Raw genomic sequence first — 16,107 nt, 5'->3', positions numbered from 1 at the left:
GTTTTCCAGGCTAAGTATGGGTATGTTACGTAATTAATAAATAGCGATAATTAGTTCAATTACAGAATATGAAAAATGAGCCTGAAAAACATGGAATTAAAACAAAACGTGTTCTCGAAAATATTTTATTTATTTTTGTATGAAAGTATTTTTCTTTTTTCAGAATACTTTTAAAACCCCGGCCATATGAGTACTTAAAATCTCTTAGTCAAAATTGCATTGAAAATCCTTATTTGTAATTTCTTTGTTTTCCTTGGTCAAAATACTATCCGAAATCAAGATTCACGGTGTTTAATATTTTTAGTCAAAATTCTATCCGAATCCTGGTTTATAATGTTTAAGTTATCTTGGTCAAAATGTTGTCCGAATCCTGCCACCTATTGTTTAAAATCTGACAGTCGAAATGCTGTCCAAAATCCACGATTTCTGATGATATATTTTTGGTCAAAGTGGAATCGAAGTCTTGTTTCGTTGTATGTTTAAAGATATTTACCCAAAACACTAACTGAAATATGTGTTTCCTCTATTTTAAGATGTTATAGTCAAAATCCTATTTAAACATATTGGCTCCTATTGCTGGAAGGTTTTGGTCAAAATAGTGTCGGAAATATTTTATTATAAAAACCTTTTGATATAAATAACATTCGAGATAACATTCTCTACTGGTCTTTCTGAATTATTCAATTATTAAGAAGGCTATATAGAAGCACAAACCTTTCTCGTTGTCAGAATTAGATGGTCGGTGAGTTCTGAAACTAGAACTTTTAATTCTCTGTCTTTTCTTGAGTTTTCTTGAATATGGATCTATGAAGAGATAAAAATAATTGCACCTAACGAAAGCTGTATCTAAATTACTTCTGTAAAATCCAGCATAATTTCACTGTATGGACTTACACTTCATTAGTGCAAGATCAGCATGATCTTAGCGTGTAGCTTGTATTACACTAGTATCAGGACCAGTATGATCATAGTGTGTAGCTTGTATTACACTAGTATCAGGACCAGTATGATCATACTGTGTAGCTTGTATTACACTAGTATCAGGACCAGTATGATCATAGTGTGTAGCTTGTATTACACTTGTATCAGGACCAGTATGATCATAGTGTGTAGCTTGTATTACACTAGTATCAGGACCAGTATGATCATAGTGTGTAGCTTGTATTACACTAGTATCAGGACCAGTATGATCATAGTGTGTAGCTTGTATTACACTAGTATCAGGACCAGTATGATCACTGTGTAGCTGTGTAGCTTGTATTACACTAGTATCAGGACCAGTATGATCATAGTGTGTATTACACTAGTATCAGCTTGTATTACACTAGTATCAGGACCAGTATGATCATACTGTGCAGCTTGTATTACACTAGTATCAGGACCAGTATGATCATAGTGTGTAGCTTGTATTACACTAGTATCAGGACCAGTATGATCATAGTGTGTAGCTTGTATTACACTAGTATCAGGACCAGTATGATCATAGTGTAGCTTGTATTACACTAGTATCAGGACCAGTATGATCATAGTGTGTAGCTTGTATTACACTAGTATTAGGACCAGTATGATTTTAGTGTGTAGCTTGTATTACATTTGTATCAGGACCAGCATGATCTTAGTGTGTGGCTTACATTACATTAGTATCAGGACCAGCATGATTTTAGTGTGTGGCTTACATTACATTAGTATCAGGATGAGAATGATCTTGTATAGAATCATATTATCATTCTGTGAGAACCCACTTGACCTTACCGTATGGATGTCTATTATCTTATTGTCATGACCAGTATGATCATGCTGTATGGACTTAGATTATCTCAATGTCAGGACTAGAGTGGCCTTACTCTATACAGTTACATTACCTTAGTTTCAGGACCAGCGCGACTTTACTGTGTACACTTAAATTATTTTAGTGTAGGATCAGCACGACCTCACTGTGTGGACGTATACTACCTTAGTGTTAGGACAAACATGATCTTATTGTATGGTTTTACGTTACCTTAATGTCAGGACCAGCATGTCCTTACTGCATGGAAATGAATTACTTTAGTGTGAGGACCAACATTACCTTACAGTATGGTCTTACATTTGCTTAGTGTCAGGACCAGTATGACCAGTAGATTACTTGATTCCTTTACAAGTTTATTCGAATAAAGAAAAAAAATCTACATATTAACTTCTGTAATTTAATTGTAACATACTGATATTGACAAATAAATTATGCTACAGTTTCATAAAGAAATAATCATATATTCTACATTATTTTAAACCTTATGTTATATCTCGAACACGAATGAGTCTACGTATTCCACAAAGTTAAAGAGTGGAGGTTGCATCATAAGTTTAAACACAAAATACAATGTAACGAGCATGTTAATATAACACTAAAGTTAATATAATTGACTCCATATATTCCAAAAGCACTAAACTCAATATAGTTGAGTGGTTCTACATGGAGAACACTAAGCCCAATACGGTTTAGTCAATATCTTTCTGGAACACTAAACTCAATAGAGATGAGTGAATCTATTTTACGAACGTAGTTAAATGAATCTATCTGAGAAATGCCAAAGTTCAATACGTTTAACAGATACATTCCAAAAGTATGAAATACAGTTGAATGGAGTATTTCAATATAGGTAAGTAGATCCATCCTGGAATACTTCAAAATAATGGACTTCAGCACTTAAGGTGTATGGAAGCAGTGATGACCTAATCAAATAGTCCTGCTCACAAGACGATAAAGTCACCGAACCTTCCACTCAATTCAACTAACATCAGAAACAAATATTATACCAAATACATTGTTGAAGTAAACTCATTTTTAATTATACGTTTTTTCTGTGTTATTTGAGAAAATGTGTAGCTCTGATACTGATATAGAATTAAGACGAATAGATTAGTTATAACATCTTTCGAGTAAGATAATTTAAAGAAGTTAATTTCATAAACTAACAGCGATTAGTGGTACAAGGAAAGTGTAAGAAACAAGAAGGATTTGAACTATTGGTTTCTTTATCCCATCATTGCTGCGAGATGCTGAATGATTATAAAATGTAGTACTAAAATCGTTTTAGGTATTGTGAATAAAACTAATGTTTTACTAATGTTATAAATACAATTAGTTATTTTAGTGGAATAATTTCTTTTTTTTTTAGTTTTTTTTCTGAAATCGCCTAAAATGGGTTCGAGGTAAGGTTTTGTAGGGGTTCGATACCCGTAATGGGTATGCTTAGCGAATATGCAAATGGTGTTGATTTGTGCCTAATAATAAACAATTTATGAACTATTATATTTTAACTAGACGAACAGGAATTTCCGTAATACAGTATTTTAAAATACATTAGAAGGTTTTTACTAAATTAAGTAAATAACTTGTTACTAAACACAAGACTACAAAAATTTTTTTTTTTTTTGAGAGCTGCATAAAACGATATTTCTTAAATATTGTAGTGCAACTAAATCAGATATTTCCGAAACACTGACATTTTGGATTCGAATGAGAACAGATCATGATATTAATGATTACAACAAAGAAAGTATATATTGGAAAAATAAAACACATTAGACAAAACCAAACCTTTATAAATACGGGCTTTTTTTTTTTTTTAAGAAGAGGTAAATATTCCTTTAGGGTTAACTAAAACCAGAATATTTATCAATTAATTTTGACCAATAGAGCGTAAGCATCTTAAATACTGCCATTTTATATTATCTATTAAACAGTTTTCTTTAACCCTGTTAATTTGTTTGTTGTAGTTAGCAGCACAAATTGATGATGGCCACCGTTTAAGAGTTAGTGCTACAGTTAAAACTGTCTGAAAGAAATAACAAACCAGGCAAATTATCCTGGGAGTGAAGACCCGTAATTCTCTTCTTTTTGACAATGTGTTTAGAATCACCACATATTGTGACGGGTTTAGGGTTGCTTGTAGCGCCATCTTGTGACTTCCATTGTACTTGAGGAGAGGACTCGTAGGAACGAAGTACTGCAGGTAAACGAACTATAATTGTATAACAGCATATGAAGAGTCTCGAGTAAAGCTTTAAGATTTAACTACATTTATCCTTCTTCAACAATCATTTGACTTATATTCAACTGGTGTAATTTAGCCTAAATCAGTGACGTAAGAACAAAATTATCTCTAAAGCTAGGCATCATTACTTCACATCCACACAAAAAGTACAAAAGTTGGTTTGCATTTGTAGCCGTTATCACAATTGAAAGACTTTATGAAGTAATTAATGTTGGGTTACATATCATCACTCTCAAAGTTATATCTCTGTGAATACCTCTCTTATTAGGAAATATATTATTAATCGAAAAACTACATTATTGTAAATATCTCTATCAATGGGACATATTTTATCAATCATAATGTTATACATCTGATGATACCATCACACACATATTTTATCAATCATAATGTTATACATCTGATCATACGACCACACACATATTTTATCAATCATAATGTTATACATCTGCTCATACCCCCACTCACATATTTTAACAATCATAATGTTATACATCTGATGATACCATCACACACATATTTTATCAATCATAATGTTATACATCTGCTCTACCATCACACACATATTTTATCAATCATAATGTTATACATCTGCTCATACCACCACTCACATATTTTATCAATCATAATGTTATACATCTGATCATACCACCACACACATATTTTATCAATCATAATGTTATACATCTGATCATACCACCACACACATATTTTATCAATCATAATGTTATACATCTGCTCATACCCCCACTCACATATTTTATCAATCATAATGTTATACATCTGCTCTACCATCACACACATATTTTATCAATCATAATGTTATACATCTGCTCATACCCCCACTCGCATATTTTATCAATCATGATGTTATACATCTGCTCTACCATCACACATTATTTATCAATCATAATGTTATACATCTGCTCATACCCCACTCACATATTTTATCAATCATAATGTTATACATCTGCTCATACCACCACTCACATATTTTATCAATCATAATGTTATACATCTGCTCTACCATCACACACATGTTTTTATATGTTATCAATCATCAATGTTATTTTATCATCTGCTCATACCCCCACTCACATATTTTATCAATCATAATGTTATACATCTGCTCTACCATCACACACATATTTTATCAATCATAATGTTATACATCTGCTCATACCACCACTCACATATTTTATCAATCATAATGTTATACATCTGCTCTACCATCACACACATATTTTATCAATCATAATGTTATACATCTGCTCATACCCCACACATATTTTTATCAATCATAATGTTATACATCTGCTCTACCATCACACACATATTTTATCAATCATAATGTTATACATCTGCTCATACCGCCACTCACATATTTTATCAATCATAATGTTATACATCTGCTCATACCACCACTCACATATTTTATCAATCATAATGTTATACATCTGCTCATACCACCACACACATATTTTATCAATCATAATGTTATACATCTGCTCATACCACCACCACATATTTTATCAATCATATTTTCTGCTCAATCATCATATGTTATACATCTGCTCATACCACCACACACATATTTTATCAATCATAATGTTATACATCTGCTCATACCACCACTCACATATTTTATCAATCATAATGTTATACATCTGCTCATACCACCACTCACATATTTTATCAATCATAATGTTATACATCTGATCATACCACCACTCACATATTTTATCAATCATAATGTTATACATCTGCTCATACCCCCACTCACATATTTTATCAATCATAATGTTATACATCTGATCATACCACCACTCACATATTTTATCAATCATAATGTTATACATCTGCTCATACCACCACTCACATATTTTATCAATCATAATGTTATACATCTGCTCATACCACCACTCACATATTTTATCAATCATAATGTTATACATCTGCTCATACCACCACTCACATATTTTATCAATCATAATGTTATACATCTGCTCATACCACCACTCACATATTTTATCAATCATAATGTTATACATCTGATCATACCACCACTCACATATTTTATCAATCATAATGTTATACATCTGCTCATACCCCCACTCACATATTTTATCAATCATAATGTTATACACCTGATCATACCACCACTCACATATTTTATCAATCATAATGTTATACATCTGCTCATACCCCCACTCACATATTTTATCAATCATAATGTTATACATCTGATCATACCACCACTCACATATTTTATCAATCATAATGTTATACATCTGCTCATACCACCACTCACATATTTTATCAATCATAATGTTATACATCTGCTCATACCACCACTCACATATTTTTATCAATCATAATGTTATACATCTGCTCATACCACCACTCACATATTTTATCAATCATAATGTTATACATCTGATCATACCACCATCACACATATTTTTATCAATCATAATGTTATACATCTGATCATACCACCACTCACATATTTTTATCAATCATAATGTTATACATCTGCTCTGTACCCCCACGCATATATTTTATCAATCATGATGTTATACATCTGCTCTGCCACCATCACACACATATTTTATCAATCATAATGTTATACATCTGCTCATACCCCCACTCACATATTTTATCAATCATAATGTTATACATCTGCTCTACCATCACACACATATTTTATCAATCATAATGTTATACATCTGCTCTACCATCACACACATATTTTATCAATCATAATGTTATACATCTGCTCATACCACCACTCACATATTTTATCAATCATAATGTTATACATCTGATTATACCATCACACACATTTTTATCAATCATAATGTTATACATCTGCTCATACCACCACTCACATATTTTATCAATCATAATGTTATACATCTGCTCTACCATCACACACATATTTTATCAATCATAATGTTATACATCTGCTCATACCCCCACTCACATATTTTATCAATCATAATGTTATACATCTGATCATACCACCACATACATATTTTATCAATCATAATGTTATACATCTGCTCATACCCCCACTCACATATTTTATCAATCATAATGTTATACATCTGATTATACCATCACACACACATTTTATCAATCATAATGTTATACATCTGCTCATACCACCACACACATATTTTATCAATCATAATGTTATACATCTGCTCATACCCCCACTCACATATTTTATCAATCATAATGTTATACATCTGATTATACCATCACACACACATTTTATCAATCATAATGTTATACATCTGCTCATACCACCACTCACATATTTTATCAATCATAATGTTGTACATCTGATGATACCACCACTCACATATTTTATAAATCATAATGTTATACATCTGATCATACCACCACACACATATTTTATCAATCATAATGTTATACATCTGATCATACCACCACACATATATTTTATCAATCATAATGTTATACATCTGCTCTACCATCACACACATATTTTATCAATCATAATGTTATACATCTGCTCATACCACCAAACACATATTTTATCAATCATAATGTTATACATCTGATTATACCATCACACACACATTTTATCAATCATAATGTTATACATCTGCTCTACCATCACACACATATTTTAACAATCATAATGTTATACATCTGATGATACCATCACACACATATTTTATCAATCATAATGTTATACATCTGCTCTTCCATCACACACATATTTTAACAATCATAATGTTATACATCTGCTCATACCCCCACTCACATATTTTATCAATCATAATGTTATACATCTGATTATACCATCACACACACATTTTATCAATCATAATGTTGTACATCTGCTCTACCATCACACACATATTTTAACAATCATAATGTTATACATCTGATTATACCATCACACACACATTTTATCAATCATAATGTTATACATCTGCTCATACCCCCACTCACATATTTTATCAATCATAATGTTATACATCTGCTCATACCCCCACTCACATATTTTATCAATCATAATGTTATACATCTGCTCTACCATCACACACATATTTTATCAATCATAATGTTATACATCTGCTCATACCACCACTCACATATTTTATCAATCATAATGTTATACATCTGCTCATACCCCCACTCACATATTTTATCAATCATAATGTTATACATCTGATTATACCATCACACACATATTTTAACAATCATAATGTTGTACATCTGATTATACCATCACACACATATTTTATGAATCATAATGTTATACATCTGATCATACCACCACACACATATTTTATCAATCATAATGTTATACATCTGATCATACCACCACACACATATTTTATCAATCATAATGTTATACATCTGATTATACCATCACACACACATTTTATCAATCATAATGTTATACATCTGCTCATACCACCAAACACATTTTATCAATCATAATGTTATACATCTGCTCATACCACCACACACATATTTTATCAATCATAATGTTGTATATCTGCTCTACCATCACACACATATTTTACAATCTCTGCTAAGTTCAGTTGATTTTAAATTTATTTGTTTGTTTTTTAACTGAGTAGTTTTATGTTTTTGGTCTCACTACTTAAACAAAACAATTCAGTAATGGGGGCTGCTGTTGTATTACATTTATATTGATTTAGCTTTCTGGTTTAATACATGTGTTGCATTATGTTAATACATTTATACAAAGTAGTTTTGTATTCTTCTTTGCTATTATAAGAACATGTTAAGTCATTATAACATTAAGCTTTATAATTATAAAAATAGACTAACCTATAATAACATTAAGATAAGCTATTATTATATTCAATTATTACAACATTGTGTGTTTGTAATTAAACACAAAGCTACATAATGGGCTATCTGTTCTCTGCCCGCCACAGGTATGGAAACCGGTATTTTAGTGTTATAAGCCCACAAACACACCGCTGTGCCACTGGGTGGCAGTATAAAAAAAACGACGTAAATAATAGAGATGTTGCTTAAACGGATTTTAACTTGAATAAGGTCTCACTACAGAATTTGAAAAGGCCAGCATGGCCAGGTGATTAAGACACTCGACTCGTAATTCACGTTACATCAAACCCACCTGGCTATGCCGGGCCGCCAATACTGTGAGAGAGTCACTATTTAAGGTGGTTATGGATATTTGTGTCCACCATTTTGTTTCATTATGATTCCAGTTACTATGTACTACTATACATAATAATCCCGTTAGAATTATAAAATTGGACAATGTGTTCTAGCAGTTTATAAGTAAAATAATTCTAATTCACTATCGGTGATAATACAACACTTCTATCATCAAGCATCGCATGACTAATCAATTAGATAGAAATAGTTCTTGTACTACTAGCCCTGATATCCAGCATTGTTATGGCCAGGTGGTTAAGGCAATCGACTCGTAATCCGAGGGTTGCGGGTTCAATATCCCGTCACACCAAACATGCACGTCGTTTCAGCCGTGGGGCGTTACAAGGTGAGTTTCAATCTCACTATCCGTTGGTATAAGAGTAGCTCAAGAGTTGGCGGTGGGTGGTAATGACTAGCTGCCTTTTCTCTAGCCTTACACTGCTAAATTAGGGACAGCTAGCGCAGATAGCCCTCGAATAGCTTTGCGCGAAATTCAAAACAAACAAAACCAGATTCTTAAATGTCACCCTAGTCTAGAAACAGACAAGGAAAGTCCATTTAAGCCTAATATCTAGTAATTATGTTTACGTTTCTTAACATATGAACACAGTCTAGCTTCTTCTTTTGTTCATAACAGGATTCCAACGTGCTTACTTTATGTGCGTATTTTGCACAGTGATTAAGTCGTTTTACAAAAATATTTTGCTTTCGATATATTAATTTAATCTTATTTCATTTGGCGACAAACTCGCACAATATCTTACGAAGAACGAATTATGAATTACGAAGTAATAGAATTATATGAAGTAAGAATATATGTTTATTTAGTTTTCTGTTTCCTGAAATTATGTTGGTTAGAAAAATTTGTACTGGTATTTGCAATCAAAACAATACTTTACGTGCCATATTTAAATCTCTAAGACAAACATTCCTTAAGTTTAGGCATAGCTACCCTTAATTTAAAACTGCTGCTCCACACGAGAGAGGGCTAAAAGATAACAGTACCTACGTCTACATAGCTACTGTGAACTGAAAAGTGGAATATACTGTCAGAGAAAATACACTTTATCTCTAGCTGAAATTACATAGATGTTCAGGATCAAACCTTGGACATTACAATTTGCAGCCCTGCAGGTTAAGCCTTACTAGAAAAAAAGAAAAACACACACATATATATATATATTGATAATTTACACCTTACTTCCAGTGTTCATATGATATTATATCGTCGTAATTTTCTCTTAAAATATTTAATAAGTTAATTAGCAAATTATTGAATAAGTGATGAAACAAAAATGATATTTAATACCTGGGGTGTAGGAGGGGTCAGTTTGCCGAGCTTGGTGTAAAAATCTTTCGCTTGTTACTTTGTGAGCTATGCAACGATGAGCTGGCGCCATCTGTTGTAAAGACAAAATATACCATTCGGGACGATCCTGTAGATCAGCCTGCCGTAAAGGAATTTGAGTTTCTCCTAAAAATGTTTTGCTTCCCGAAGGACTCTGGTCCCATACAGTGACCTCTAACACCTTATCGAGCAACTAGAATGGCAAAAAAGTAAAATAAAAGCCAGTTGGTTTTATGGATTACATGTGTGGATTGTACAGGTTTTAAAACTGTAGGCGATAAAGAACAAATTTTAGTAAAGAGTTTATCTGTTAATTGTTTCAAATTAATTCTCGTTTTCCGATACGTAAAAAGTTTTACGTAAAGGTCACTATAATTAAGTTGTATTCTGTTAAAAAATAAAGAGGGTAAAACATATAACGCCATCGTAGAATTTATGAAAAAAGCGTAATGTTTGATACCTTTGCTCAGAATAACAAATAGAAAAGAAAAGAATACTTTACGGAAACTTTCATTTGTTTGTTGTTAAACATAAAGTTGCATGTAGTGTCATCTTTACTGTGGCAAATATAGGTATTGAATTCAGAATTTTAACGTTATAAACCCAGAGGCTTAACTTTGATCCACCAATGGCGTGTTGGAATGGAGGAGAAAATATAATTTTATCTCTTTGGTATTACTTACTACATTTCAATAAAACTTCTCACACCACAGTTTCTTCAATAAATTTAATATAACTGAAAATTTCAAGCTGGACATTTAAGTAGAAGGTCCCTAACTTTGAACTACTGACTTATGGATTGATTAACACATTTATAACGCTGCTCAGCTCAAAGTTCTAAGCGTATTCAGCTGAATCACCTGTAGAACTTCGGTACGCAGCTTGAAACATTAATCACAAAGCTCTTCACTACATATCAAACATATTCTTATATAATTATTAAAAAACAGCTCTAGCATTATATCGAGCTACTAATTAGTTGAATGAAAACTCGGAGCGTTTTTCTTCATTACCTATAAGCGCGTGTCAGGCCAAACTGTATGTCTTAATACATTGTTGTGTTTATACACTTCTCAATATAAAGTAATGTTTACGCAGTTGTCAATACAGTGTCATGTTTACCGTCTTGTCAATACTTTGTCATGTTTCTATACTTGTCAATGTTGTGTCATGTATCTATACTTGTAAATACTGTGTCATTCTTTCGCAGTTGTCAATATAGTGTCATGTTTACACATTTGTTAATACTGTGCCATGTTTTAGCATTTGTCAAGAAAGCGTCATGCTGTTTGGCCATTTCTCATAGAGTTTATTATTTGTGGTTTTCATATTTTAATATGATTTTGTTGATAATGTAAAAGTAACTTTTAAACAACACACACACACACATATATTTATACAAATAACCATAATATTCTTCAGCTCTAAGCACTTCTGAAGATTTGGTTTTACTGCCAATAATAAACATAGAAAAAAAATTGTTCTGAGAGAGTTTCAACACATAAAGTATTCATAAAAGTGAACACGTAACTTATACAATTACTATTAAAAATAATGAAGATAGACTATAATTATCTAAATAACATGTTGATTGTTGTTGTTTGAGCATATCTGCTATGTCCACCACTGGGAATAAGGTACCAATTTTAGTTTTGCAAGTTCATAAACATACCGAGGGATTTGTTTAAATAAATTTCAGAATTCTGACGAGCGAAGTAAACACAGCCCATTTTGTAGTGTCAAACAGACTTACCTCTTCAGATGAAAGTATTGGAAAAATAAATGTTTTATTCCAGTCAGGGCTTGAAGAAGGCTCCGCTACATGTGTTTTCATTGAATTGAATTCCCTGGAGTAGAAACTTATATTTACATTGATGTCCTCTAAAGAAAATCAATATGAACTGAATATAAATAACAGAGATGGTTGCATACGGTTTTCAAGTTCATATGTTTGTTGTCTCCAAATTCTTGTACAGTTAAACCAAATAAAGGACTGCTGTGAACCCTGTTAGGCAGCAGACATACTCATTATAGACTGGACAGAGGGGTGCTTTATATCTTGTCAAGTGACAAACATACTAATTAAAGACTGGGCAGGGGACTGCTGGTTTGGTTATTTTAGAGACAAGAAAATAACAAAGGACCCTGAAAAATTTATCACGATCTTTTCTACTATGTGATAATGTTACTTAGTTTGTGAATTTCGTTTCCTAACCAAAACATGAATTTTCAGTTACTAAAGATTAATTAGTTTTCTTTTCGATTATTACAGCTCTGTCTTCTAATGTCCAGTGGTTCGATTTTTATAGCTTATATAAATATTTCATACGATCATACTACGTGAGAACTAAATGAAAACTAAAAAATACAATCATTAAGCCCAAAATTAATTAATGCTTTACAAATCTTTACAAATGCTTACATTAAATTAAATAATTAATTAAAGCCTGAAAAATACGAAAAAATCAATCTAATAACTACATATAAAGAAACATTCAATCTAATAACTATATATATAAAGAAACATTCAATCTAATAACTACATATAAGGAAACATTCAATCTAATAACTTCATATAAAGAAACATTCAGTCTAATAACTACATATAAAGAAACATTTAATGTAATAACTACATATAAGGAAACATTCAATCTAATAACTACATATAAAGTAACATTCAATCTAATAACTACATATAAAGAAACATTCAATATATAAATGAAATAAAATCTTAAATGCGTTCTTATCGTACTATACCCATATAACTGTTGACATTAGTATGATACTCATAATGAGGGTCAATAATACTGGTTTTATAACATGCTGATCTTAATATATTCCAATGACTCTCTGTACATAACTGATAACTGTTAAAATAAATACAATATTAGCGTATACCAAAGTTATTGACGTTAATAGTAACTGGATAACTCTCTGTACGTAACTCACTGCTGTTAACAGAAATGCAGTAACAAAGTATACGAAAGTTACTGCCGTTAAAGCGGCCTTATAATCCTCTGTACGTAACTTATTATCGTTAAGATAAATACATTAAAAGTATGTAGCCTGTTTTACAGTACTTAATTTCTAGTAAAAGAATTACCGGACTTCTATCGACAAATTAAGAGGGAGAGGACAAGCTTTGAAAGACAGTAATGTGATACGTAAATAGGGCTATTATTTAGTGTAAGGCTGGAAAGAGTGACGTAGTTGTCTACGTCAGTCGAGTTAGTCATAGTATTTCTGCTTCTAGTTTAAAAAATTCAGATAAATTCGATAACTCATATTCAAAAGATCCAGTAGAAATAACCACTGCTGAAAACTCTCTGTAACTAAACTAAAGAAACGTATTGACAGTCTGTTCACAGTCTATAGCAGTTATAAGATTTCTTTAAGATCTTAAAGGAATGCAATAACACATTGCACGTAGCAAGTGAGACAAGTAAAGATCTACAGGCAATCTCATAGTAGTAAAACTTAAGAACTTGCTATGGAACAACCTATACTTAGTACTCTAGTCCTGGTGTCCTTTACAAGTAGGTGTTTTTTCAACAAAACGTGTGACTTAGTGTCTGTTGCCGTTTATATACATCGTACAATTAATAGCCGTTAGTTTTTGACCAATGAACTTACGAGTGAGGTACAAGACGAATCTTTCCGTAGGCACGAGGCAGTTTACTTGAGAACTGGCGCGAACTCAGACCTCTTGCAGAAAGAAGAGTAATCACTAGATCACTCTGATTCTGATCAAACCAGATCTGTACTTCGATAACTCCCTGGACGATGCTCATACGTCTCAATTCACCCTAAATAATATATATATATATTTATATGGTTCGTATATCCTCATTATATACATAAAATACTATATGTGTTACTTCTCTCATCTTATGTACAAAACATTACAACTGATATTATCTTTTCATATATTTTTGGAGATTGGTTGGTTTTTAAACATAAATCTACACAATGGGCTGCTCACCATAGATATCAAAACCAGAGTTTTAGCTTTATAAACACGCAGAATTACCAGTAAGTCATGGATAGGTCTATAATCCTCTATATGAAATATTACATGTGCATTGTAACTTCTAGGTCACTTTCCTCTTGCAACACTACTTTTGTCAACTATGAACGTCTGAATAAGGATAAATTTTAAAATGTTTGTTTTGTTTGTTTGTTTTTAAATTTCGCGCAAAGCTACACAAGGGCTACCTGCGCCAGCTGTCACTAATTTAGCAGCGTAAGACTAGAGGGTAGGCAGTTAGTCATCACCACCCACCGTCAACTCTTGGGCTACTCTTTTACCAACGAATAATGGGATTGACTGTTACATTATAACGCCCCCACGGCTGGAAGAGCGAGCATGTTTGGTGTGATGGGGATTCGAGCCCGCGATTCTCAGATTACGAGTTGAGCACCTTAACCACCTCTCCATGCGGGGCCTATTTTAAAATGACACAGAGAATAAAATGTGAGCTACCAACTAAGCATTGACCAGCTTAACAAAGACTTATTGAATTTTAAGTAGAAATAAGGAGGTTAGTTGACAATAGTATATCTTAATTTCTGCTTTTGCATTTTCTAATTTCTACAAATCTGTAAAAGAAAGTCGGTGTGAAAAGCCTTTTATTTCTGAAGAAAGTTAGAATAATTGGTTATTTTTACATTTGAACTTTCTGGATTCATTTCTGGTGCGAAATGAGTATCCACAACGTTTCAATAAAACGACTTCTATGTTGGTATAAGAAACATTACGCATTAGCAGTGAAAAATTTAAGTTAAGTTATAATAGAAATTGCTACATAGTAGAAATGATTATTAAAAAATGTGATTTACAAGTATATGTTGAATTCCTATACATTTAAGACAGGGCGTAGCTTAGTGATTATTTTGCTGGGCTGTGAAACAAAGGATACATGGTTTGAGTCCCATGACTAGATAAAAATCTCACTCTACATTTTGGGGCCCAGGGTGCGTAATAAGAGTAATGAATAAATCCCATTAGTTTAACACATTAGTACAAAAATGATGCTGGATATTGTTCAGTAGTATCGCTGTGGTTAGCGCATTAATTAAACCATTCAATATATTTCTTGAATAAAGTTTGCCACAGGCTGCTTCTAGTTTGACATAAGTGTAGGCGTAATTTCATAATCAACGCTTCAATATAAACTGCTAGGCTAAAAGTAGTTGAGCTTAGCTAATAAACTTCACTACAAAACTAATCGATCTATAAACAAACAAAATGAATTGACCATTCTTGCTAGTAAATGAATATAAGTCATAATTCTTGCTACTAGCATTGAACTGGATAATCCATTCAGTATTCAGTAACTTCTTATCTTGGGGATATGAAGTATTCATAGCTGAGCTTGTCTTCTTAACTCCAGCTAATTCCTGTTTTTTATGTCTTGTTACCTCTTCGTTGTTCATTTCATATGGCTGGATTCTAGGACACATTTTTAGTGTATTATTTCCTTGGTTTGATAACAGATGTTGAATATTTACACTCTAGTC

The 16,107-nt window shown here is 32.2% G+C and overlaps 1 protein-coding gene across 1 annotated transcript in view; it reads right to left on the bottom strand.

Annotated features, from left to right (window-relative positions):
- Nucleotides 1-16,107, bottom strand: part of LOC143234727 (regulating synaptic membrane exocytosis protein 2-like) — a 56,376-nt gene that overhangs the window by 12,443 nt on the left and 27,826 nt on the right. Inside the window, exons 8-12 of the mRNA XM_076472287.1 lie at nt 14,221-14,393; nt 12,341-12,434; nt 10,549-10,780; nt 3,837-3,989; nt 715-804 (exon numbers count right to left, since the gene is read on the bottom strand). Coding sequence (XP_076328402.1) covers nt 715-804; nt 3,837-3,989; nt 10,549-10,780; nt 12,341-12,434; nt 14,221-14,393 — 742 coding nt within the window. The remainder of the gene's footprint in view (nt 1-714; nt 805-3,836; nt 3,990-10,548; nt 10,781-12,340; nt 12,435-14,220; nt 14,394-16,107) is intronic.

The sequence above is a fragment of the Tachypleus tridentatus genome, chromosome 12, assembly GCF_004210375.1.
Source record: "Tachypleus tridentatus isolate NWPU-2018 chromosome 12, ASM421037v1, whole genome shotgun sequence".
In the NCBI taxonomy this organism is placed as follows: Eukaryota; Metazoa; Arthropoda; class Merostomata; order Xiphosura; family Limulidae; genus Tachypleus; species Tachypleus tridentatus.
This window is presented reverse-complemented; position numbering and strand designations above follow the sequence as displayed.